The sequence below is a fragment of the Micropterus dolomieu genome, linkage group LG17 (genome assembly GCF_021292245.1).
Source record: "Micropterus dolomieu isolate WLL.071019.BEF.003 ecotype Adirondacks linkage group LG17, ASM2129224v1, whole genome shotgun sequence".
Taxonomy (NCBI): Eukaryota; Metazoa; Chordata; class Actinopteri; order Centrarchiformes; family Centrarchidae; genus Micropterus; species Micropterus dolomieu.
The window spans coordinates 6,656,474-6,684,006 of NC_060166.1; the positions used below are offsets into that span (position 1 = coordinate 6,656,474).

The following is a 27,533-nucleotide window of genomic DNA, read 5'->3' on the forward strand; positions in this document are numbered from 1 at the left end:
CTGCTGAAGCTTCTTAACAAGTCCAGTCATACCACCACAAGCAAACAGGAAGAACAAGCTGAGGAACAAATACTTGACAAGCAAAGCATTTAATAACAACCCCCCTCGCAACGGTCCATGAAACCCGATCCTGATCTGACCCTGTGGAGGCTATTTGTCGTGCTTGCTGTGTTTGGACTGCGGGTGTCACCACACAAGGCGGCGGCGGTCAACGTGAGACAGCAGGCTGATGACGAAAGATGGTGAGAAACACTTCCATCTGCTCACTACAACTCCTCGATGAAGCTCATCGCTTGTCTGACGACACACAAACTGGATTTTGAGAGGGTTTTTGAATATCCATCAAATCCCCCCCAAAAATGATGGCTTTTCTAGATTTACATGAACATTAAATAGGCTTACAGGGAGCACAGAACCATAAACATAGTTATTTGGCATCAACCATAGTGACTTAATTTAGTAGTTTAGGTTTTTTCAAATGAAGTTTTGCATCCACTTCTTAGGGTCCACAGAGTCAGTCAGGTGTCTAACTAGGTACTAGGTATAAGGTAGATTTATTTACAACACAGGTTTGTATAACAACATTATGAATTATTGATTAATCTGCCCATTATTTTCTTGATTCATTGGTTAATCATGAGTTCCAACTGTGTTTTTTGTGAAACCGACTAGCAGGTTCCCAGACCAGTCCAGTCCTCTGAAAGTCTCACAGTGGTGCTGCCCTAACTCTCACTTTCTTTCCCCACTTGAAGGTGAAATGATTTTCCCAGGCAATCATGTTTCATTGAGACTGTTGCAGTTTGTCCTGAGATGCTTCATTACACTTCTTCCATCATGGTGTTGTCTGGGAGTATTCAATAGCTTTAAAATGCCTGGAGGCTTGGAGAGTGCAACGGCCCAGTGCAAGACAGCAGAGTACTGGATGAAATGTCTTTGTAATGAATGACAAGGCTGTACCAGCGCTAATGACTGCACCGCCGTTGATAATCATACGCTAATTCGGTAAACCAACACTTGACTCTGACTGCTACTCAGCAAACAGGAACAGTGCATCATACAGGACAAGGGGAATGATGATCACTATGACACCGAGCACCGACTTCCCCAAAAAGAAATGCAATTATATTCAACTAAGTGTGTTTACAGAACAGTTTAATATGTTCAAATGGTGCTAATTTAGGACTGAGTCTGCTGCTGGACTGGAAGGGAAAAATCAGGGGGGAAATATTTGCTTTCAGATTTAGATAAAAGAGAGGTAGTGACCTGGCACCTATGCCTGGAACTAGCACCAATTGTTTGTGTTCAGAGCCTTCACACACCAAACCCCATTAAAAAAGTTCCAATTTTATGTACCGTTGTATGATTGAAAATGTGTAACGTCATTGCTGAATTAATCTTTCATCTATCAAATAGGTAAATTTTTGATAAGTCAACTATAAGCCATGATTCTATTAAAATAAAGCTCTGTTTGATGTAACACTACGTGTTGTCTCCTGTCATTTTCTACCAGGTATTGTGTCTGAACATGAGCAGAGCCACTGACTTGCCTTATTCTGTATGGAGTTGGCCAGAACAGCTTACCAGGGCTACTCTGCATCTGCTCGTATCTCAACACAAACTTTTCATTTTAATTTCAACACAGCATCTTGAGACAGAGACTAAAGAAAACCAAACAGCTTGAACCATCTGTTTCTCACCTAGCATTAGCGCCACACTCCTCTCTCATCGTTCTCTTCTACCGAGAACAACTGTTATAAAAACACACACACATACATATATATATATATATATATATATGTTTCATTGGCCAACATAAACACCTGATGGCACGAAACCGAAAACGTTTCCAGTAGTTTCGTAACTTCGGCATACATTTCATCTACGTAGCAGCTACTTTATTCCTACGTTTCTGTCGTGTCTGTGTCTAACGTTACTTTAGGAGCTGCCAGACAGGTTGCCATTAACGAAAGGGGAACCAGGTTTGTGGGTTGTCATTCATTTGAATATGTTTACAGAGCTGTAACGTTGTATAGGAAACTAATGTCACATGAAAACACCAGGTGAACCGACACACAAACATTTTTTCTGTTCTGTCCACTGGGTATGTTGCTTTGAGCGTAAACAGGGCACTTTTCTATCCATACAGCATTGAACACAATCAGGGCTACTTCAGCATAAGGTGCACGAAATGATGTGACTTAGAAAACAACACGGGCTTGCATAATTTCTTCAAGAAATCCATGCCAGCTCAGGGCAGCAGTCTGGGGTGATGCAGAGTATTCAGATTTAAGAGAGTGGTACAGATGCACTTTATTACCTGCCCGTACACATTTGGCATAGGTGATTCACCGGTGCTCCGGCGGCTTCGATGCTGCGGATAGGCGGCGGAGTCCGACCCGCCTTCAGCGGCACTACGAGCGGCATCTCCGTCTGCAAAATCTTCATTTGCTTCTATCGTGAAGAAACCTGTGTTTTGCGGCAGCATGTAGCGCTGCTCCGGGTGAAGACGAAGGGTCGAGGAATTTATTCCAGCAACCCAGAGGACTAATAAATACACCGACCACCGAATGGAGGACTGCATCTCGCCTGCTTGTGGTATCGCCATGTTTGTGTATGTTTGGCTTCTGGATTAGGTAAGACTGAAGAGCTCCTTCTACTGGCAGTGAGGCTTCTGATGCTGCGTTCACAAGCCACGGGGATGTCGGAAGTACCAGACTTCTCGGGGCAAATATCGTTGTTGGCTACACACAAAGGCAGTTAACAAGCCTCCGATGCTCCACTTCATTTATGACAAGAGAAACACTGACAACCACAACAATAACCGCGAACTTTAAAAGACATTAAAAGTAATACTAAATACTTTATTTATTTATTACATTATTATGTGGAAAAACTTGGAAATTAGCCACATATCAGGATAATAATAATAAATAACTTTAAAGAACACAGTTCTTGTCAATCTTCAGTTAGTATACATCTTTCAATATATTTGGCAGTTTCATTAAAACATTAGTAGGATAAAGGTGAAAAGATAATAAGAAAAGTGATATGGGGCCTGCTATCCACACATTATGATAATGCTTTTATTATAATAATCTAACTATAACTGAGCATTTGCAGTGCATGCCTGAGCATTTAACTCATTTATTATTATTATTATTATTATTATTATGGATTTGCAACATTACCAACACACAGGCATGTTAAAGGGATAGCTACCTTGGTATAAACAGTATGGCAAAATCTTGTGTGGTGGATACATTTATATTGATTTCATGATATTAGAGAGTCTCAGTCAAGTTTCAAGTCTATCAGAGCAAGTCTCAAATTAAGTCTTTGAGGACAACTGCATGTCAAGTCATCCATCCATCCATTCAGCCATCCATCGTCAACCGCTTATCCTGCGTACAGGTCGCCAGTCCATCGCAGGCATGTCAAGTCACAAATTTTCAAGACTTTCAGGTCTCTGTCTGCTGACCATTAAATGGTTTGCTTTTTAAACATTGTGTGGGGGGTTGTGTGGCATAGCTTATACCAAGTTATCCTTATGATTAAATATTCAAGATGTGATGCATCTATGAAAGACTTGCCTGATTCTTTACTTCTTATTAAAATACTTTTAGTCAAAACAGGTGACTTAATTGTTTTAAGTAAGTAAGGTGCCCGAGCAGTCACGTCCAAGTCAAATATCAAGTCAAGGAATAGTTTGACAGTTTGGGAAATTCACTTATTTGCTTTATTGCTAAGATCAGAAGATCGATACCACTCTTTTGTTTGTCAGTTAAATATGAGGCTTGCCAGGAGACTCTTAGCATAGCTTTGAATAATTCAATTTTGTTTGGGAGCAGTGAGTTCTTGGAGTTATGTCAGTTGATAGCCCATCAACAGAGTCACTGCTCCTGGCCAAGAAACTGTTCAGCACATTACCTCCGGTAAAACCACAACATGTCATTTTTACACTTTTATAGGTTTTTGTACAGATGAAACAAACTAGATATAACATGTCAATAAGTGGGTTTTAGAGGCACTGGTAGTAAATTGTTTTAGCTTTGGCCAGAGTCAAGCTAGCTGTTTCAACACTGCTTCCAATCTTTATGCTAAGCTAAGCTAACCGACTGCACTTTTGGCCTTCAGATTTGGCAGGTGACTCCAACGACCTCAACGACTGTCGTTACACCAGCTAGGAGCACTAACGAACCAAGTGGTATCCATCACCTTGATCACGACCCCATAGAGGTTAAATATCTGGGATTTCCAGCGAATCAGTCAGAACTGAAGAAGCCTCTCGGATGAGAGGCGAAACATCTTCAAGTATCTTCAACAACAGGATTGCACCGTACTGTATGTACGCCAATGCTCTGTGATAACTCTCAATCTTCCTGACTGTTACAGGGAATATATATATATATACACTGTGTAGTATATGTGCCCAGTCAAACTCAGTTTAGTGCTGCAACAGTGTCACCCAGACACATTTCCACTACATTGTCTCTACTTGGAGATCGATTCAGCCTACTTTATTATCATTGATTGTTTTCTTCAGGGATTGCATTCATAAACGTTCTCTAAGAATTTCATTCTTTCCTACCAAACCTCTGAATTAGTTGGACATTGACGGGACTCCCATTTCCACAGGAAAACAAAGTTGGTCTGTGTTACAACAACACCAGGGGTAGATTGTGAGCCCTGGGGGAGGCTTCATTATAGTTTAAAAAGTAACTTTGTGAATCGCTTGCTCTCTTACCAAGCTACACCAGAGCTTTTCCTGTGAACATTTAAACTCATCTTCCTTCTTTTCTGTCAACCTCTCTATCTTCAATGAACTATTTCACTTATTTAACACAGACAAACAGGTAACCTATTCAACATCCATTCAATATTCTCTAGTTTTCTGTGACTCACAAATCAGAAAACACAGATAGGCCTAGCCTACACTCCTGCAGGATACTAATGAGAGAGATTGGACTTCTTTGACTGCCAGAAAACCGGTCATAAGAAGTGAAAGCAATCTGCAAACATTGATGTAAATGCTTGTTTGTCAAGAAGGCACAAACATTCGTTTTTATGGCATTCTGTATTTGCAGGCGATAACAGCAGCATGCAAAGGAGGGCTTTCATCGTTAAATATGCATGTTTCTGATTGACTGACAACATAGGAGCTCTCTGCTGGTTTGAAGGATTTAATGTGTCAAAAATCTGTTCATGGGATTTTTTTTCCTTCAGGTTTTAAAATTTTATTTATTTGTAAACTGAACTGATCTGACCTCATTTGAGTTGGCCTGTGGGCCGCCAGTTGAATTGGTCTGGTTTAGACTTTTTTTCTAGCTTTCCAGTGCTCAAAACATTCAGCACCAGTCAGACACAGTGGAGACTCATGTTCATGGAAGGAAATGTGCAAACACTAGTCACATACAAATTTAAGTAAAAATTAAGTAAAATAAGTAATATTTATTTAAAGTTTGTACTTGTTAACCTAGTAAGAACATTTTAAAGACATTTGTATCACAAGTCAAAATATCTGCTTAAATGCAACCAAATTCTACAGTTTTCCTCTTAAAATTTGATAATTACATTGAGTTTAGGTGGTACTAAATATGGCAGTCAGAAATAATAATTTCCCTGTGTTTTTCTGTGTGTGTGTGTGTGTGTGTCTGTCTGTCCTGGGCATGGCTTTCTGTTCCTGATCCTCTGAGACTCATCGATTATCAAGACTCAGCAGTGAAGCTCTTCACTCCAGTCTTCCCCAGATCGTTCAGTTTGCCACTGTGGTTATACATCCTCGCCATTCTGCTCTGCTCACCCAGCACCACTCTTTGGTTACACAAGCTGTTTTAAGTCATTATGTCATTAATTACTACATACAGCAGAAGGGAGAAACTTACAAGGGGACAGAAACCACAAAAATGTCTCACTAGAACCAGGTAAGCACACGTAGAACATTTCCACAAGGATTTTCAAAAGGAGGTATTTTAACTGACCTTCATTATGAAAGGAAGGGCTATTTTTGCCAGTGTTCGTTTTCATTTCTACATAGCTTCAGCCACAACATCATGCATGAGGGATCAAACAAGTCAGTATACCCTCTTTATAATACTACTTATATGTGGTTATTGGTCTGATTGACAAATTAGTTTTTTCTGATTAAAGATAAAGCTCAAAATAACCCTAACCTTCAGCCGTTGTTACCAAGCTAACATTACAGCAGGCCTGTGAGTGTGAGAATGTGTGATTGTTTCACACCTGTCAATGAGAGCAGATGGCCATCTTTTTACTTGTTCCTGCTGACCTGTTTGGTAAGTAACAGCTGGAAACACAACTAACTTAGCTCCTGCTGGATTTATTATATGTATTTAGAACACTGCACCCTATTGCAACATGAGCATTTCCAGGTATTTACACACAAGCCAAATTCTGATTTGTTATCACCTATATCCTGGTAATCCGAATTAGTCACATATATATGCATAAATAATAAATGTTTACCAAGTTCTTAAAAAGAACAGAAAAACAGGATTTTATTTGACACACTGAAATAATCCACTTTGCTGCCACCGGGCAGCAGCATTGATCTGCAATTAAAACCACCACCTTCGCAGCTCCATCCAATATTAACTTTACTCACAGTGTAGTTATAATCTTGCTTTCTATAATCCCATCGATTGAATCCACTCAGGCTACATGAAGGAATTTGAATTAGCCACATGTCAATGACAGCCTGTTTGTGTTTGTCCCATTAAAAGGGACATTTTGAATGAAATAATAAGCCCTTAATGGTCAGGCATCATCCTATATGAAAGAACCCCTTACCATACTGCCCCACTAGAACACTGCGCTCCCAAAATGCAGGGCTAATTGTAATGCCTAGGGTTTCTAGATGTAGAATAGGAGCCAGAGCCTTTAGCAATCAGGCACCTCGGCTTTGGAATCAGACCCCTGTCTGGGTTCGGGAAGCAACCAACATTTCCACATTTAGCCTAATTGTAGGCTAAAAACTTTTCTTTTTAATAAAGCTTTTAGTCAGGGATGTGAGAAGGCTTATAGTTTGGGCTAGGGTATTTTATGAATTTTATACATTTTGATTGTCTATTTTATTTTATTGTATTTATTATTAGTTTTTATAATTGTGTATTTTATTGTTGTTTTTTAATGTGTGTATCTTATGTGTTGTCAGCCTTTTTTTTCCAATTCTGCAAACTTTATGTGTCTCTGTTTTCTGTAAAGTGTACTGGGACCACACAGCTGGTGATTTTACACTTTAAATAAATCTGACTTGATTTTTGACTTAAAAAAAACATCTTAATCCACTTCTGGTTCTGTCACAGAGCTGTTCAGGACTGTTGGTAGCTTTATAGGTATAGCTTCAAAATAATGTTGAGCTTGAGCTAGGCCTTTATGTAGTGGTTACTATTGCAACCAAGAAAAAACATTCATGCTGTGAACTATCAAGGATCATAGTGCGAGTGGTGCAGCAGCTCCTCACAAAATTTAAATGTACTAATTCATCAATGTATAATTAGTACTTTGTTCATTCGCATGTTTAAGTTTTCTTAGTATCTGTCTTGTCTTGTATTCTAGTTATGTCCTGCATTTTTATTCGTGTCTGAGTGTCTACTCCTGGTCTGTGTACTCTGTGTTCTGTTCAATCTTAGTTCAGTCTGTTTTCCCTGTTAGTTGTAGTTTTTTGGTATATTAATGATATGTCTGCTTATGTTCTCATTCAGTTATTTATATTCTGTTTCTTCCTGGTTATTAGTTTCCCTATGGCCTTATTGGTGTCTGTCTGTTTCCCCTGCTGTCTCTCTGCCTGCCTGTGTCTCATTAGTCCTGATCCCCCTCACCTGTGTTGCTCCCGCCCCGCTAGTTAGTCCCTGTGTATATGTATGCCTGCTTGTGTCTTCAGTCTTTGTCATGTCCTTGTGTCGTCTATGTTGAGTGTTCTCCTGTGCGCTGTCCTCTGTGTTTTTGGATCTTGCATAGTACTTTGTTCCTTGTGTTTGGATTTTGGACTGTGGATTAAGTTTCTGTTGGAATTACCTTTGTTTGGACTCTTGCCTCGATCTCCCGTGGAAGCCTATTTGAGTTAATAAATATTTTCTGAACTGCACCACCTCTTGTGTTGTCTGCATTTGGGTCCACACATCAGTCTGCACTCAGCCTGCCCATGACAGTAAACACTGAGGCTAACATCTGTTGGATGGAAGTAAGAACAGGAATAAAACAGCAGAGATTAGTAGGCTAAATAAACAAAATGGCCCCGTTTCTCTCTTTGTCTGCACATTCACACTATAATCTAACCTCTGTACAATGCAGGAAAAACTGGACAAAATACTGATTTCTGAGCGTTCCCAAGGTAAGTGCTGGCATTACATGGCCCCAATTTATGGAAATTATTTGGCCACTGGTGACCATCCTCACAGCTATGCAATAGGCTATATTAGCGTGTCAATCTGGTCCACTCTGTCCACGTCTGGTCCATGAGGGACATCATGCAGCTTCATTGACTTTGTGTTGATCGTTTTGTAAAATTCAGTAGTAGGCTTTACCAGATGGTATCTATTAAAGTCTGATATTGATGTTACATTTGGAAATTGAGATAAAGTTTCGACAGCTAAGAGCCAAATGCGGTTTGTGGTCTGTGCTTGAATTAAACCGCCGCCTGAATTTACGATGTGCCTTTGAAAGCAGCATTTGCGGACGCGCGGCCGAGCGTTTTCATCACTTTATGGTTAAAACGGTTAAAGGCCACAATCGCCTCTCATAGTACACATACCAACGAGGTAATAACCGCATTTGTTAACTTAATAAAACGTTAGTAGCTAAATATTCAGCTCTTCGTAAGTAGAGGTTGGCTATCGTTGCTTTAACGTTCCAAATCCTAGTTATTTGCCGTTAGTAATTAATGTTAAGTTAGCGGCTAGCTTAACTTTAACTGCTAACTTAACATTTAACGTTATGTTATCTTAATTTTCTTACTTTGTTTTAGCTGTATGTTAGCTTGGGCAAAGATAGTTTGTTAACTTTACTGTATATTCAGCTAACTTATATAAGTCTGTAATAATAATGTATATATCTGTAGCCAGCCGTTATATTACTACCATTAAAGGGTAACGTTAAGTTGGCATAACGTTAACAGGAGCCCGGGAAAATAACGTTAAAGATAGTTTTACGTGCTAACCAGGCAGAAATATCACTTAACATTACCATTGTTCTGCAACTTGAACAGTACACTGTTTTTTCATTGTGCTTATCACAACTTTTAATTATTGTTAGTTTAACTTACTAAGATGTCCTCAGTAACGGTCTGTTTATTATTCATTTTTATTAAACCTTTATTTAACAAGGCAGGCAAAGAGGGGAGTAGCCTTTTGAAGGCAGGAGTGGATACAGGTTTAACAGTTAGTAAGACAACATTTAATGTTAAGGAACAGACAAAGCAATAACACACAGGGGTAAAAGATTAAAAAGAGAACTGATACTGTGAGGGTACAAAGAATACAGGTAGAATAAATTTATTTAAATTTGCAACGTTTTAAAGCTGGCTTGTATTGTCTTTTAAGGAAAATGACCATTTTTAACAGACCTAACACTTAAATTATATAAAAATTCTTGCTTGTGAAGGACACGCTTGCTTGTGTCTTTGGATATTGATATTGTTCTTAAAAAACTGTCAGAGAAATTAATTGGTGTAGTTTTAGAGCTTTTGTACATTATTCCAATCACTGGGTGCGCTTAAAAACTGAACACTATGCGACCAAACAGAATAAAAGTCTATCTAGCTGTCACTATATGTAGGTCCCAGTCATCCACAGGCCTATGTAACCTACATCATCAGTAAACACCGCCCAACACTTGCCAGCCAAAAGCTGCATAAAAACAGCAATGTGGGTTCCTGACTTTCAGTTGGGCCCGTTTTGCCTCCTAACCTTATAGTTTGTTACCAAACCATAGTTTAACATCATAATTCATAGACCAACCATGAATATTTATTCTGCTTTGAAATATATGATGTTCTTTTGGGAAGTTTTCACTAAGTTAATATAGAATAGGCTTATTCTAGCAAAAACTACACTGCAGCACTCTGTGATGGTATTTAGAGACAAACAGACCTTTGTGATTATCAAACTACCAGTAATTTCTTTAATTTAATTTCATATTTGCAGTAACATTACATCACAATGAAAGAAGCAGCACCAGTGGCAGGAAAACTGATTCCACCAACATTAAACAAGCGGACACTGAACAGCCACAAAGGCCCTAAACAGGCAACATCTCAAGAGGTAAGAATAGCCGTTCATTTACAAGAAAATCTACAAGATTTTTTTTTTAAGTAATAAATGAGGGCCTCTTGACTCAATGATCAGAAAATACAGAGTTCTAATAGATACTAAGAAAAATGAAGGTCAAAAGAAAATGGGGTCAAAAGCAAAGGACCTGCTGTATGTGTAACCCTCTAAGTAGAAACAAAAACCCACACAAAGAATCACTGGGTAAAGTAGTGTTTGTGCTGGAAATGGTACAGACATTCTACTGACTTTGTATTATTGAGATTTTCACTTGTCAGATATATTTTCCAACGTGTAAATCATGTTTCAGTGCAACCAATCTCTTCCCCATTGCAATAGATGGAACAAATACCTGCAAATCAAGACAAATCTCCACCGAAAAAGAAGAAAACTCCCTCTAAACCATCCACTTTGGATTCCGCCAATTTATTCGACGCTTCAGCCGCAAGTATGTGCAATGTCATACTGCCAGTCACACAAAATATTGCATTTGACTGAAAGTGGTATTGGAAAATTGCATTTCAGCCTTCAAAAAGATGAAATGCTGTAAGGCTTTGTTCCTGCATCATTTCTTCTAATAACTGTCAGTTTTTTATATCAAAACAAATGAAAGCAGCAGCAAACAAACTGCTTTCACACTATGAGCACCATGAGCTCACAGCAAGTTAGAATAAAGTGACCCACTTGAGAGGGGTGTGCAAAAGAAACAGGATATGTGAATAGTGTCTGAATGGTGTGATTCAAAACTATTCCTTCACTGCTCTGATTGAAATAGTCAAAATCACAGGGTCTGTGATATAGCCTTCTTCCGGACCCCTAAATTGCTGCCACATAAAATATCTTTTGTGTCTCATAAATAAAATATTGGAACAATAATGAAATGGCAGTTAAGTGTAATTGTTGAGATATTTTTTGCCGTCAAGTGAAATTTGCAGCATCCTTCCTGTTGTTTTTGCTTTCTGCTACAGATGCAAGTAGAGAGGTCAGCACGATGCTTTCGAAATTTGCTGAAGTGTTAAGGTAAAGAATTGAGTAACAACCAACCGTTGTCTTTGAAGAATTTATTTAACAAAAGAGAATAAACAGAGAAGTAGTAAAACACATATACAGCTGGTCCAAAGACCTGCCGCCTAGGGCAGCTTCGGGCGTCTGGCCCCGAGCAAAGGGAAGCAGCATCATTTACACAGTCTCGGTTTCTATGTTTTGGGGAACAGAGATCATCTCTCTGCCAAGAGGGGAAAACACCAAAACTATCTCACAGCTCTGACCTAAACCCTAGTAAATGTGGACAGACTAACATAAGGAGAATAGGAGAGGAAAGGTTAAGGATAAAAAATACAATACATATATCTGTAAGCCATAACGAGAATAATAATAATAATATTGAAAGATCATACATAAAAGATTAAATGTAAGAGGACACAATTTTCTGTTCTGCGGGTTTCCCACTGAAGAAGAAAATTGATGGATAGACTTGAAACTACAGACATTCGAGGTTCCAGAGGATGAATCCTCATGACTCTGGTCAGTAGTCCAACAGGATTCCTCTAAAACAGGTTTTCAAAGCCTTGCTAATGTTGTATATATTTACATGTGAGTGTGCTAACTATAATATATGAATATGCAATTCTTCACATGGTTTAGCCTTTGATTGTTGCTACTACAAAACGATTCACTCGATAAGACATTGACACATGCTTGCTTTTTAAGTCATGCTGTTATGGTCACGCTACTGATGTCAGTCTGTATGGTTTGTTGCAGTGAGAGAGCTGCAGCAGACACCGGCCAGATGAAGAAGCTGCAGGGCATTTTGACAGAAGCTCAAAACCTCGAGTCCTACCTCAAAGAGAAGAAAAAACACCTGAGGCAAACACTGGCTCTAATTTCTGATAAACTGCAGGGTTAATTCGACTGTTACCTACATGATGAAGCTGATCTGGCTATTCTACAGGAGGAGGAAGGGCTTTATATTGTGATGGGCTTTGTTTATGTACTGCACATGTGCCTTCTGTACTTCATATGTTAGTCATAATAATTAATTCTAGTGAAAAAGTGACAAAGTGCCAAGCTTCATTACTTTGACTATTAAATTACCTAATACATGTTTACTGTTATGGGTTGAGATGAGTTTAAATAGGATGTCAGTTTGAATAGGATATTCAAGACATTATCACAGTTTTAGTTTGGATTCTTAATACTAGGTTTACATTTTGTGATAGAGCCTGTATTTCTCTGACTAAATGCATTATTTACTATGTACTAAAAGAAAGTTCAATATGGACAAAGTGATTTATTACTGTTTATGAAGAATTAAATTGTCCAAGTACAAAAGATCTTTACATGTTGTAATTGCTGTTAGTTGAAATAAAGACACACCAAATCAAAAAGAAAAAAGGGAATATAAAATAAAAGAAACAGCACTTATACAGGCCTGTGACTTAAACCTTCTCTGGTTGTATTTTAAATGCTATTTAAGCAGCATGAAGACATGGCTGGCCAGCAGATGGTGCAAATTTTAAAGGATCAGTGACTGAAATGTACCGTTTGAATAGTAATCTGATTCTTTTAAGCCTTTATTTATGATAGGTATAGTTGAGATAGATAGGAAATGTGAGAGAGAGATGGGGTGACATTCAGCAAAGGGCCACAGGACAGACTTGAACCTGGGCCTCTACAGCAAGGACTCAGCCTTTGTACATGGGGCGCACGCTGTAGCAGTGAGCTAACTGGCACCCCATAGTAGTTTCATTCTATACAAACTATTCCAACTACGTGAATGCAGTGCCTGTCTATAATATTTACAATGGTTTGGATCATTAGTGTGATATTCACCAAATATTTCTTAATGAAAACAATTATCACAACAAGGAAATGAATGCACTCTTTGTTTTATTTAGAGCGTATTCATGTATCATGAGTGTATTTAAAAATCTACATTTTCGTAAAGTCATACACTGCTCATTCATAAAAAATGATTAATTCAATTAGCTATTTTCAACATGTGGGCTCTGTGCCAACACATACATTTACTTGTACAGTTTCCACTGTGTAAAAATGTTTATTGCAGTTAAGAGTGCGTACAATAGCAAGAATGCATTTGAAAAGAAAAAACAAAAAAGAAGAAGAAAACTCTTTATTTCTCCCCCACCTTTTCTTTAATGTTAATGTACTTGAATAAAAATATTGAAAACAATTGTTTAAGTATGGAAAGCAACCAGATGATTTACCAGAAGACCTAACTTCTAAAGGTTTCTAACAGCACAACACCATCAGCAACAATGTGAATAAGGTCCAAGCTAACTATATGTTAAGATCTGCGTGGTGACCTCTAAATGTATGAGTAGGATGAGACAAACAAAGCATCTCAGACAGTAATTACATAGTGTATAACTTCTGCCGCGACTATCCATGTGATGTCATGTATTTCCTCTCCACATGTCTATGCCGTGTCACTGAATGTCCCGTGGAAACCGTATGGGATGTTGACGGGCACCACAGCCTTGCCCAGCTCCTCGAACGTTTTAGCATCTAAAACCAGGAGGAACGTACTTTTGTCCTGGAAAGAATTAAGACACAGGAGTAAAAAACCTATAGTTTGATGTTTTCCAGAGTAACAGAGATCAGAAGTTTATTGAACATGTGCATTGCAATTGGACACTTGATATATCTAAGCACCAAAATGCGCAGTCCTTGATTTTGCCTCTGAATCCCACCTCACTGTTGATGGGTTTGGGAATTAGCTGTGATTGTGAGCTGGGAGGAAATCTGGGGAGTCATGAAGTGTTTCTTTAAAGCAAACAAAGGTATAGTGACCTGTAGTAGACTGTGTTTAAAAGCCAGTGAAAAGTGCCATGTTGTTGACATTACAAAATGAGAAATAGATTTCCTTTGATGTCCAGGTGCTATCCAAGATCTTTGACTGACCTTATTCGGAGTAATGACGACAGACAAGATGACACCGTCATCCTCCTCTGTGGCATGAGGGGAGGGTATGAAGACCGGTTCGGAGGGATAAAAACCAGGTTGTTCCCACACCTGGGAGAAAATACAGTGAGTCATTACTCGTAAATCTGGTTGTTCTTTGACATGATTGTAGACTAGAAGTTAGAATGTATCTCCCTACTACAATATTACAGTGGAACACTATTACTTTTAAGACTACATGTATCACAAAAGGAAGTAATGTATGCCATGCAGCAACAGCTGGAAACATCTAAGAGGGAAATAAAATAAACTGGACTCACCTTCATGTGTTTCCCATGGAGATCCATCTTGATCAGAGTGTCTCCTACAAGATGTCTGAAGCCGCAGCCATAGAAATAGCGGTAGGGGTGGGTGTTGTACTTGCTATAGTTGATCTGGGGGAACTCCAGACCTCCATATTGATGAAGATCATTTCTGTGGAGGTCCTCGTGGGTACAGAAGACCTGCACAGAGAAAAGGGCAACATGGGTAATGAGATTCAGGGAACATTGGCAGTTTCTGCACTCCATTTCCATCATTAACTTATAAAATTATAATTAAATTAAGATATTCCACATCAAAACAAAAAAGTAATTAAAGTAAGATCAAAAGGTTAAGAAGAAACGGGCTCCCCGTTTGTTGGTATCAAATATCATTCAGTTATACAAGTTGGGATGTTTTACAGAACATTCAATTATTATAAAAAGCATAAAACATTTGAGTTACAGCTAGCAGTAAACTAAGAAAGAATTCAGTGTAAAATACTTTATAAATGATTGATACTTATAGAGTATGAAATATGTAGAAAACTATAATATACATAGTAAAATGCATAGAAATATGAAATGTATTCAAAAATAAAATCAGTTTGAAGATGTTGCCATGTGGAAAACATGCAGCATATGTACAGTAACATGTCTGCACAAGGTTAGGTTAGGACAAAAACCTGTATGTTTACCAGAAAGAGTATCCTTTCTGTAAAGCTAGCTAATGATGTTTTGTGCAGGAGGTAGGTGTTGATAGGTTGACACCTTTTCACTACGCACCTGCCAAAGACGGGCTTGACACAAAAATGAGTTTCTCACTTTCCTATGTGTTGATACATGTAGGTCACGGTGGTTACCTTGCTCTTGGCAATTCTTATAGAAGTGGCTGCGCTGTTGGGCCGGTTGTTCAAGTTCTGGTCATAGGGTGTATCGTGGTCCACAGTGAGAGGCAGAACGAAACGACGTGGGAAGACTCTACACAAGGTGTTATACACCTGATGGGAAAATAATAATAATAATAATAATAATCTTTGTCGCCTCAAACAAAACATCTATTGTTCAGCGGAACTAAAAGCAACTTAAGCACTGCTCCTCAATTACACCTGGGTTTGAACAAGTGAAAATACAGCACAACTCGTCGGGTATTGACTTCTACTTAACCTGCTTACCTCATCAAGAGCTTTTCCAGACTTACGCAGGTTCTGGATCTTGTAGTTGGTGATGACCTGGCCGTCATCTGAAGCACACATATCTATGATCAAGAACCCGTCCTCCTCGTACGCATTGATCTGGTGAAGGGTCAACATTGGCTTGGCCAGGTACTTGATGGAGCTTACCTGGAATGCACCATTGAGCAGAAGAAAGAAAGGAATCCATTTTTAATGTAATGATCCCACCATGTTTAATGTATAGGACAAGCGCAGTGCACAGACTACACTATGGTAGTGCTGTAGAGAGCTAAAGGTCAGTGTTACCTTCCCTGTGTGCTTGTGAATCAGGTGGAAGATGGTGTTGAGTTCCGGGTCCCAGAGGACGTTGTCACTGATGCTTCTCCCGCTCACTATGCCTATCACAATGTTCAACAGGTCCAGCTTTATGGGCTGCTCAATGAACACCACGTAGTTCTCAGACATTGCTGGAATGGAGTGAGAACATAAGATGAGTTTCTATTTAACTATCGATCCACTAATTTGACTTAAGTCTGACTCTCCGGATACCAATTCTGATACCTCAACTGAGAGCATCCGCCAATACCTAGTCCTACTACGAAACCAGCACTGATTATTCCTAAATTCAAAAAAATATGTATACCTCTCTGCGTGGAACTGATTAGGCTCATTCTAGAACTGAAAGGCTGAGTTGATTAATCACTTGACAGAAAAAGTATCCAATTATTTTGATAATTGATAAATTATTTTATCAGAATTTTTATCACATTGATGAAGAATCGGTATTCAATGTGGATCTGTCTCATCTGGCCAATACCTAGTCCACTTAATTAGGTCAATATCTGGCTCCCCAGTGATCCAGCATATCGGATCAGTGCACCCTTAAATGAAATCTTTGTAGACATGTTGTCTCCTTCAGACTCCTTTAAACGAATCTAGAGTATTTATATACTTTTTCTCACCAAAGCTGTGGTAGTAGGATGGTTTGGTCTTGTCCACTGAGGGAATAGAGCACAGCACTGTGGCTCCCTCAAGGGTCTCCCCAGCTGTTTTCTTGGTCGGTGGCACTCGGATGATGTTGTAGTACGCTCCTATCAGCACAATTACAATTACTTTCTTGCTAACGATCAACAGCAGGGTTGTTATTCTGCACGCTTGTCTTTTTATAGACAGACTCTTACGATGCTGTGTGAACAAACTGATTAGAGTGTTTCTAAATTACCTGTAGGGGTGTAGGAATTCCCCATGTTGTATGTTGTTCCATCAGGCTCAGTGTGAGGGTGTGCGGTCGCTCCATTCACAGCAATGAATTTGCTCCAGTCCACCTATTAGGCACAAATACTTGAGCTACTCCATGTCTATTTGATGAATTTATCCAGCAGCTAATCAGCCAATAAGCAGTGACATTAGACTGCAATAAATTCTCTGTATTGTACGATTTACGACTTGCACAGATATCTCTGACTTTGTCACATGGTGCGAGCAGAACCATCTGCAGCTGAACGTGACAAAGATAAGATAAGGAGCTGGTTGTGGATCTAAGGAGAGCCAAGGCGTGAGTGACCTCTGTTTCTATCCAGCGGGTCTCTGTGGACATTGTGGAGGATTATAAATACCTGGGAGTACACACTCCTTTATATTTTTCTTTATATTTTTATATTTTTTATACTCTTATATTTATATATTTTTTATTCTACCTACTTTCTATTAAATTTCTATTCCTTATACCTTGATAAATGTGCAACTGTTACAAAAGAATTTCCCCTCTGGGATCAATAAGGTATTTCTGATTCTGATAACTAGGACCTGGATGACTAAGAATCTTCACAGACAAAATCCATTTCTTACAACTGCATTCATCATCATCATCATGTTACCTTTTTAGTTGTCTCTAGTGTCTCAGGGTCCACCTTGTGCATGGCACCGGTTTCCGTGGTGACATAATAATCACCCTTGTAGTTCACAAAGCTAACATTGGCATTATCTGAGGTCTCTAGAGGGGAGGAAGAAGAAGATTCACTCATTCTGTGTTCCACATACCTCTGGGGATATGGAAGCTAACTAAACTGTTTAAGACAGTTTACATTCATATTACATCGCATGCGTTGCATTAAAAGAGGTTCATGTTCATGCAGTTTGATAAAATGCTCACTTGGCATTACAAATCTTGACAGGAAGCGCTGGAATAAGTTTTTACAGGGGTCTGGCATGGTGACAGTGCCAAACTCTGACACTGCAATGCGGTTGTGCTCCTTGTTGGCTTGGTAACTGTCACTGGACAGGAAGCGGCTTTTGTAAGTCACCTGACCGTTGGATATTTTGAACTGGTGCAGGAGAGCCATACCATCAAACCAGTGGTTGAACCTGATGAGAAGGAGTAAAACAGAGGGAAGGAGTCAGCTTTGTGATGCAGTGGTTGTAGTAGATAGACCAACACTTTTAAGATACTCACTTCTGGTTTCCAATCTCAAACTTCCCAGGCCCATTCCTCAAAAATCTCCCGTTGATCCATTCTGGGATTTTACCAGTGATGTTGGTGCTGATGGGCTCGGGGGTGTCCTCCACTGAGCTTACGATCTTCTCAATGCAAGGCAGACCGTGCACATCTGTGAAGTAGTTGCTGTTCCTCCTAGATTTTTTGAGTGCTATGGGAAACAAATGCAAGCTTTAGTTAAGTGCAAACCATAGCCACATTTGCTACAAATAAAACTAGGGACATTATATTCAATTAAAAAAAAGGACATGCAGGTAAATTGTGCATAGCTGATGGAATCAAATGCTTACCTGGGACATGTTCATGTGTGATGGTGTCCATGGCTGTAGCTTGTCTCTTGAGTATGTAGCAGTGTCAGAGGTCTTCCCACTCCTCCTTTGGTGCTGCTGCTGTTTCTCCAAGACTGCCACTCAGCTTTATACTGTCCTCCTGGCTCTGATGCCCCCTAGAAACAGTGAGAGAAGTAGTCAGTCAGATAGTAATGTCATGCTTGTATAAGTCTCTATAAAACAGAAGTACTTTGTGATCACAAGAAAATACAAGTGATAACTTATTCACAAAGATAATCACTTGATCTTTCTGACAAGTGGCAGAATCACTGGGGCAGCATTCATCATACAAGTAGGTCTTTATTCCACATGATAAATCATACTGTACTGTAAGTATAGTTTTTTATGTATAATAGTTTGTCGTGCTAAAGATGCATACATATGTGATGTAGAGCAAGAGGGACATTATTATTTAAAAAATGTTGTTATTGCAGGCTATTTATTATTATTTATTATTATATTTCTGGAATAATTTAATTTTTGGATTTTTTTCTTGTAAACAGGGATTTTTCCTGTGGGGATTATGTGTGTGGAACACTAGCTAAATGAGTGCCTGATATCTGCTTGTCCCCACAGTACAATTCACCAGTGTACAATATGTCACCCATAAAGATGCGTACCATGCATTTTATGGTTTCTGGAGGGGTGCACATTACAATTGTGCAGATGTTTAGGTCGGGTGGACTGTGTAATCTAAACTGCCAGTATGATGGATAGTAATTAGTCAACCATCAGTCAGGAGCTCATGGTGGTGTTGGTTGATATGCAGATGAGACTATAGTAGATTTCTCAGACGTTTACTGATATATTTGAGAAAAGAACAATAAGTAAAGGGCAGGAGTGGAAGCAGTTGAACTGAAATGCTCTACTCAGTTCATCTCTATTACACAGAAACGGTATATCCCTTTAAACTTTGGGTTTCGGGGGGGGCAAAAACATGTGATAGAGTCCACCCCTAGTTGTGTAAAATCAGATCCAAGGAGGCAAGAGGCTCATTTCTCAGTGTGTACCTCCCTGCCTCCTCCCTCCCTCAACCTTTGCTCCTTGACGTGCATTTTAGGAACTGAGATGTCCTTGAAGATGGCGCGCTGAGATCGATTTCTGGGTCAAAGGCCGAGGATCGAGGAGGCACATTAGGAAACAGAAATGCCAAATCTAAAGGGGGGCTTCTTACCCCAGTGGGAGTCCATCCATCCATCCATCGTCAACCACTTAGCCTGCGTACAGGGCCGCGGGGAGCTGGAGCCAATCCCAGCTGACATCGGGCGAAAGGCGGGGTACACCCTGGACAGGTTGCCAATACATCGCAGGGCCACACACAGACAAACAACCACTCACGCTCACACTCACACCTAAGGACAATTTTAGAGACACCAATTAACCTAGTCCGCATGTCTTTGGACGGTGGGAGGCAGCCGGAGGACCCAGAGAGAACCCACGCAGACACGGGGAGAACGTGCACACAGAAAGGCCGGGGAACCCACGATGTGCTAATGACTGAATCACCGTGCTGCCCCCCAATGGGAGTATTCTAACTTAATCTGTATTACGGTAAATTGATCAGAATCAACTTAATTCAGTTAGATTTGCTTTAAATTATTTTAAGGAAACACTCAGTGTCCATGATTATTATTTAGTTAAATTTCATTGTATTAATGTTGATACTTCCAAAATGTATTGCTCTTATAATCAGGGATTCCTGCAGTGTTATAGTGGAGGTGGGCCACCTTGCTGAAAACAAAGACCACCTCCACTAAGATAATACAAAAAAATAATACTCTTCAATAAAATATAACATTAACCTTTAGGGGAAAGGAGCAGAGGCACTATTTCACACAGGAAAGGCCACTAGCAATCAATCAGTGAAGCTACTAACTACAGTGCATCTGGAAAGTTCACTTTTCCACATTTTGTTTTGTTACAGCCTTATCCCAAAATGGATGAGATTCATTATTTTGTTAGCAAATATTTACAAAAAAACCCCAAAAAACGCACATGTACATATGTATTCATAGCCTTTGCCATAACACTCAAAATTGAGGTCAGCTGCGCCCTGATTCCACTGATCATCCTTGAGATGTTTCTACAACTTGATTGGAGTCTACCTGTTGTAAATCGATTGGAAGTTGATTGGACATGGATTTGGAAAGGCACACACCTGTCTATATAAGGTCGCACAGAAAACAGTGCATGTCCAAGGCCAGCCAGAGCCCAAACTTGAACCTGATTGAAATGGCTGTGCACCGACACTCCCCATCCAACCTGATGGAGCTTGAGAGGTCCTGCAAGAAGAATGAGAGAAACTGCCCAAAGACTTGAGGATGAAATTGGTGCCAAAGGTGCTTCAACAAAGTACTGAGCAAAGGCTGTGAATACTACGTGCTTTTTTCGTTTTTTATTTTTAATACATTTTCTAAGGTTTCAAACAAACAAAGATAAGGAATAAGGAAAACATAACATGTGCCAGGATCTGGGTGGTTAAAGAATTTAGTTTGGGAACCGTGCAAATTTAAACATAAAAAGCAGATGAGTCAGTCAACAATAATAAACAGACTTTCCTCTACTAAACTACAGCATTTCAGTATGTAATACTACTGCATACGAGTATTAGTCATTACCAGGATCAATGAAAACTAGAAAGCACTCAGAGCTCATAAGACGACAGAATCTTTTGAATTTTTTTGTTTTGTTCATAGAAAACATTTTATTGTGGTGGCAATGTGTTCTGTAGAATTCGTTCAAGTTGTTTATTTTTTTTTATTTTGATCGACCATTAAAAAATACCACCAAATGATAAATTGGATAATCCTGAAGTACCCCATCCCATCTAGAAATTTCAAGTAGCATATGACCGCCAGGTTAGTGCCGCATATGGATAAATAGATGGCATCAAATTCTGCAGCATCACCCGGGTTTTATGTGTGCAGCTAAAATATTTTGAATGCCTTTTTTAGGTTCATGCAAACATGTTGTGAACCACATTTTATGAAGATTGAATGAAACTTGCGAGAAGTGCTTAATAAATGGCTGCATTCACATCCACAATTAGCCCATGGCTGAACTTTTTGAAATATCATGCTAACCAGTAGATATCAAACAAACAATACCCTGTGGCGGCAGGAAATGCAAAAGTTTAATATTTTGGGAAATAGACATATTTGTTTTCTGGCTGAGAATTAGGTGAGAAGATTAATCCCACTCCTATATCTGATTAGTTACAGACTGGACAACAGGGGAAAGAGCAAATATATTTACCTTTTAACTAGCAGAGTTCCTGTGTCTGGCCAACAGTCCAGCACAGAACACACTGTTAAACGGCCAATTGTTGTTTTTACATGTACAAGCCAGGCCAGCTGTTTCTCCCCATTTCCAGTCATTGTGCTAAGCTAAGCTAATCAGCTACTGGTTATAGCCTTAGACTAAACCTACAGCTATGTGAGTGGAATCCATCTTCTCGTCAAACTGTCCGCAATAAACACATTTTCCATCAAATAAATAATCATAGGTAGAAGATAATTGAGCTTTAGGAATTGCTAGAAACAGGTGAATATACTGTACAAATACAAATAATGATAAAAATAATAATTTAAAGTCAAAATAAAGACAGTGTAACTTCCACCATTCACAGCAGGCCCCAATTTTCATAATGTATGGAGAGAGACCAGAGCTTTGAAATGACACCTTTGAGACTGGGCCCAGTTTCAGGTCCATAAACACTGAAGTGACTTTACCTTACTTGTGCAGCTACTGTGCAACTCATCTAGGAAATCCCCACAAAAACAACGCATGCCCTGCAGCAGTCACATCATTGAGTATGGATTAAACACATTAACAGAAGCATAACTGAGCCATTTAAGGAATTCCCAGTGTCAAAGCTCTGATGTATCAAAAGTGGAAATTTAACCCCAACAATCTGATTACATAATAAAAATGAGGAAAACAGATTCGGCAGCTCCTCTCCCCTAAAGCAGAAGAAGAATTACTGTGTCGTGGAAAATCATTCACAGAAAGACTTACTGTGTTAGCATTAAAGCCGAACCTGTGTTTCCAAATTGTCCACTCTATTACAGCTATTTTCTTATGCAACGGCTGTTTACAAATGTAAGCTAGTTTGCTCTCTTCTTTGATATTTAGGACATTATGACTCCAAAATGACCACTTCAGCATGATGGGGAACAAAGAGTAGCTTGTATTGGTTGATCAGAGCTGCAGAATGACCGCTGATGGAAATATCCAGTAAAATGATAGCTGACACCACAACACCAACAATCAGCTCCTTGTTTGTAAATGACAACCTGCGATATATATTACTGCTCGCTCCTGTCATATAGAGTATGCAGTGTCCACATGGCATTCACCTTTAGCACAACAAGAGCTTTCAAAATGATTTTATCGTGTAGTCTTGTGAAGACAGTGAAGTTAACTAGCGCTGTGTCCAGATGTGCTCTGTACAAAATGACTGAGTGGATGGATAAACTGGTGTTTGTTAAGGAATAGTTACTTTATGTGAAGCTTTATGCTAAGCTAAGTTCCAGTTCCATGTTTCATGCAGAAAGACTAGGATTAATCGTCTCACATGATATGAAAGAAAACTAATGTGAAAGTGAATTTCACAAAATGTTGTCAATATGTACTAAAGCCATAATGATAAATAGTGTAAAGAGCACTATTATCATTATTATAATATTAAAAGTTTTTTTTGAAAAATCATTTTACATGGGTAGTTGATTTATCTTCTTATGTAAACTATTTTGTTCTTGCCACAGATAAGTGAAGCGGAAAATAGAGGGAAAGGCCCAGCCACTCCTACCTCAGTACATTGGATCCCAAAAATATTAGCTCTGTGGTGGGGAGCGCTCTGGGCAATGTGCTTCACAAAGATCCACTCACACAGGAAATTTGGTTCACCAGGCCTCAACTACGGAACTAATGATTCTTCTTTAAGGAATAAACCATAAACAATCTAGATTATGTTAAACTTGAACTTGGGCAAACATTAACCAATGACTCTTTTGTACAGACTTATTTTTGAGTTTGGAACTTGGAAAAGTACATACTGTTTGAGTAAACACAGACTTAAGGCTCCATCATGCTTCATGCACTTTGGCAGGGGCTTTTGCCTCTGCTAAGATGCGTGCACCACCCAAGTACTGAACTGTACTCACATGGTTTGCCTTTTTCCTTGCATTTTATTAGCAGAGATGTTAAAGTATTGCTGGTATATTACTATTGCTAGCCTGTTAGCTCATGGAGCTTTTACCTAGGACAACACTTGAAAAACGTGCTCAGTTTTTTCATAAATGCGCATGTTCCATATTTTCTCTTAGAAGACTGCACGTTGATAATGTCAGAGTATGAGGAAATGTTAACGGTTAAAATCTAATACAAAGCCAGGGAGGCTTGTTGGCAGTACATTTGTAAGTAGTTTCACAGTGTTCTTGTGGTAAATCTCTATTTTGTCTCATGGAGTCTTTTATTTGTGATGTGACTGAGATGTAAAGATACAACTCCATATAAAGGCCATTGTTTAAAAAAATATGGAGCCGGGGAAGAGTGGTAATGATCCGAGAAAAAAAATGTGGTACATTTATGGTAAAAAAAATCTACAAGTAAAAAAATTTAACATTCTCTGACATTATACGCCTAGTCATAAATTTATGAGACAAACTCTCCTGAATCACATCGCTTCACTTTTCATATCTGCAACTTTACACCACGCTGTTTCTCGCCATGTGAAATAGCCTATAAAATTATTAGGGCTGGGCGCCTTAACGCATTAATTAATTAACGCCGACAGTTATTTTATCGCATGTTAACGCAGTTTTTATTTTTTTATTTTGAAAGTCCGTTGCTCACTGGCACAGCTGTAACCTATTTAACTTCAGTTAAAATTATAGGCTGCGACCCTGTACGCAGGATAAGCGGGTGACGATAGATAGATGGATAACTTAACCTGATAGACCTTCATCTAGTTTTGCGGGGATGCTCTGCCATGTGAATTCCCTCCTGTTGATGTCCTCTTTAGTAAACAATAATAGATTCTGGAAACTCACAAACAGCGAGGATCAGTCGCTCTTCCAATGATTTGTACTGCGCGTCACGACCAAAAAGTTCAAGACAATTCAACTTCTGCCACAGGCGGGCGTGTGTTTGAGGGACCACTTCACTCTAACAGGGACACTTAACAACTGATCCTAGACTGTTTATGCTTCTCCCTGATAAAAGAAAAATCTTTCTGCTGATACCTGTTCAGAAAAAAAAAACAAGAAAACAGATTTATAGGTTAACCTGTTGCTCAGAAGGTGCCTGTTATGATGTTCTGATGGTGGCTCTGGTTGTTTTAACAAGCTGGATAAAAGGTAATGCCCTGGCACTGGCAAATATTGTTTTTATATTTGATTTGATTACATTAATGTTATGTTGAGATTTGTAAGTAACATTTTATTGCTACTGTGTAAAGGGAATACTGCTGGTAAAAAGCACCTTCTTTGTTTATATTGCACTTTTGTGTATATAGCAGTACATTTACACAGTGCACATTACAGTACTTTAGAATTAATTATTCAATTTTGCGCATAACAATGCGATTAGTCACGCTAAAAAATTTTAGTCGTTGACCAGCACTAAAACTTATACTTCGCACTTGCATTTAGCAATGAGGGAATACTTGTGGTTTTAGCCCACAACCACCATATTACCATATGCTAAAGTTTTATTCTTGTAAATTTACCGTTCTCATCTTGGATGATTCACCCCCCCTTTCTGGCTCTGTATTTTTTTTGCACACGTAAAACGGTCAATCTAAATATGTGAAGACATCTGGGATAATACAAATACACACATGGACTACATCTCAGTAATAGACCTGTTCATGAATTAAGATCTACTCCCTAAATCAAAGAGGATGTAGGACTGAAATGAGTGTAATGCTGTTGTGTTAAGAATACCTTAATTTCAGCTGCAAGCCCAGTCAGACAGTGATTCAACAGCACTGTTCTCCTGATCTTGTATATTTATTCATAAACTGTAAACTATTTTACTCTCCCAGAAAGTTTGCTTCATTCTGGTCGGTGTTTCCAATCCACTGCAGGCCAACGTGCAAGACGCACAGTCCATGCTCGTCGACCAGATACTGTGTGTGGACTGCAGCAGACAAACCCGGACTCCCTTGTTATTGTTCTTGGAGACTTTAACAAGGGAAATCTCAGAATCAGAATCAGCTTTTATTGCCAAGTATGTGTGCAAATGAGAGAAATTTGACTCTGGATTGTACAATGCTCACGATGTGCTTACTTATACAATAACACAATAATATAGTAATAAAATCAAACACAGGCTACAGCATAGAGAACACATATATTCACACTATAAACAAAACAGACAGATTGAGACAATAGTGCCATGAGCAGAGTGCAAAGGATGCAGGAGTAAATTATTATTACCATTATTGTTATTATTATGTACATGTTGTACATGTGGACCATAGACTGTATGATGTGGACATGTACACATCTCAATCAAGAACTCCCCAAATACAGACAGTTTATAAAATGTCCAACCAGAGAGGAGAATACTCTGGATCACTGAGGATGGTGTCACCTGCACCATCCTCATCACAGCTAAACTCAAACAGCTACAGTTGGAAATGGAAGTGGCATTTAGGAGTGGGGACTGGGCCAGGTTTAACGAGTCAAAGTACAGGATTAGCAAGGCGGTGTGAGAAGCTGAACAACCATACTCAGAGAAACTTCAACACCAATTCTCTACAAACAACTCTGCTTCTGTCTGGAGGGGCTTCAGACAGTTAACCAACTGACTCCACCTGCAGTTGGATCACAGACTTCATATCATTGACTCTGGAACCATCAGCACCGGTTCCCTTCAAGGCTGCGTTCTTTCCATTACAGCTGCACCTCCAGTCACCAGTCCGTCAAGCTTCTGAAGTTTGCAGATGACACCACCCTCATTGTGCTCATCTCTGGTGGGAATGTGTCCGCCTGTGTCCAGATTGACCATCTGGTGACCTGGTGCAGCCAAAACTACCTGAGCACCATCATCTCCCAGGACCTCAGGTGGGAGCTGAACATCAGCTCATCAAGACAGCACAGGAGAGGATGTACTTTCTGCGGCAGCTGAAGAAGTTCAGCCTGCCAAAGACAATGATGGTGCACTTCTACACCGCCATCATTGAGTCCATCCTCACCTCGTCCATCACCATCTGGTACGCTGCTGCCACTGCCAGGGACAAGGGCAGGCTGCAGCGTATCGACTGCAGTCGTCCATCCTTTCAGGACCTGGATGCCTTCAGGACTCTGAGGTGAGCAGGAAAGATTGGGGCTGACCCCTCCCTCCCCTCCCACAAACTGTTTCAGACTCTTTCCACAGCTTGTAGATTTCTACCCACAATTAAATATCACTATCTGTAAATATTTTGTTTAAATTTTTTTACTGCAGCATGATATTCGCCATGTAAGCTCTTGCAAACCCCCGATCCCCAAGCGGCAAATTACGAATGAAAATTTACTACCAGCTGTGGGGTGGCAGCACGGAGTTGCAGTGGTTAGCACTGTCGCCTTACAACAAGAAGGTCCGGGGTTTGAACCTTGGTCGTCCCAGGCCTTTCTGTGTGGGCACATGATAGGCACTGATTTACTGAACAGCACAGCACATTTAAGCACTCTTTCATGAAAAGAAAAAAAGCAGAAACTCACATGCAACCCTGTGACCTACATTGTGAGCTGTCCTTTATGAGAAAAGATGCATGTAGGTGGGTTATGGCTTGATGCAGCCTCCTGTTGTGTGGGCACATGTAGGGTGTTCTTGTAAGTGCAACCCAGTCCCAGTTAACTATACTGTATATAACCCCTTGACCTTTCAGTGACTCTCAGTATGTTTTTTTGTCTTTTGTGACTGAAGTCAGACAGAGTTTAATCACTGTTTGACAACCCTTTAGAGATTAAAATGTTTCACAATCAGGCATTCTTCACTTTGACCTTAACAGATAAAACAATATTTCATCCTGTTGCAAG

General features: G+C 39.5%; 3 protein-coding genes and 1 long non-coding RNA gene across 7 annotated transcripts in view; 1 reads left to right on the forward strand and 3 right to left on the reverse strand.

Annotated features, from left to right (window-relative positions):
- sorl1 (sortilin-related receptor, L(DLR class) A repeats containing) overlaps positions 1–2,663 on the reverse strand; it is a 94,603-nt gene extending 91,940 nt beyond the window's left edge. For all 4 annotated transcript variants that reach the window (XM_046074868.1, XM_046074867.1, XM_046074866.1 and 1 more), the window contains exon 1: positions 2,318–2,663. In XM_046074868.1, the coding sequence (XP_045930824.1) occupies positions 2,318–2,605 (288 nt within the window). In that variant the 5' untranslated portion in view covers positions 2,606–2,663. The remainder of the gene's footprint in view (positions 1–2,317) is intronic.
- The window catches only part of tpst1 (tyrosylprotein sulfotransferase 1), a gene marked incomplete at its 3' end in the record, with an annotated part of 837,181 nt that overhangs the window by 630,937 nt on the left and 178,711 nt on the right, over positions 1–27,533 (forward strand).
- Positions 5,553–8,802, reverse strand: LOC123986561. Its single transcript, XR_006828900.1, has 3 exons — positions 8,296–8,802; positions 8,035–8,187; positions 5,553–5,826 (listed from the first exon to the last, which is right to left on the reverse strand). It is a non-coding gene; the product is annotated as an uncharacterized LOC123986561 (long non-coding RNA).
- Positions 13,438–18,569, reverse strand: LOC123986553 (beta,beta-carotene 9',10'-oxygenase-like). Its single transcript, XM_046074877.1, has 12 exons — positions 18,466–18,569; positions 18,134–18,326; positions 17,834–18,045; positions 17,559–17,674; positions 16,904–17,006; positions 16,644–16,772; positions 15,988–16,148; positions 15,682–15,849; positions 15,370–15,507; positions 14,528–14,710; positions 14,208–14,318; positions 13,438–13,839 (listed from the first exon to the last, which is right to left on the reverse strand). Exons 1-12 carry the CDS (start codon positions 18,494–18,496, stop codon positions 13,723–13,725), a joined length of 1,662 nt encoding a protein of 553 aa, XP_045930833.1. The 5' UTR covers positions 18,497–18,569; the 3' UTR covers positions 13,438–13,722.

What these genes read in the sequence shown, in the direction of transcription:
- LOC123986553 (XM_046074877.1), bottom strand. Translation starts at nt 18,496, where the DNA reads ATGGACACCATCACACATGAACATGTCCCAG. An exon ending in CTGGAAAAGCTCTTGATGAG is followed by an intron (nt 15,508 to 15,681) that starts GTAAGCAGGTTA and finishes TTTTCCCATCAG; the next exon opens with GTGTATAACACCTTGTGTAG. An exon ending in TCCATGGGAAACACATGAAG is followed by an intron (nt 14,319 to 14,527) that starts GTGAGTCCAGTT and finishes ATTTTCTCCCAG; the next exon opens with GTGTGGGAACAACCTGGTTT.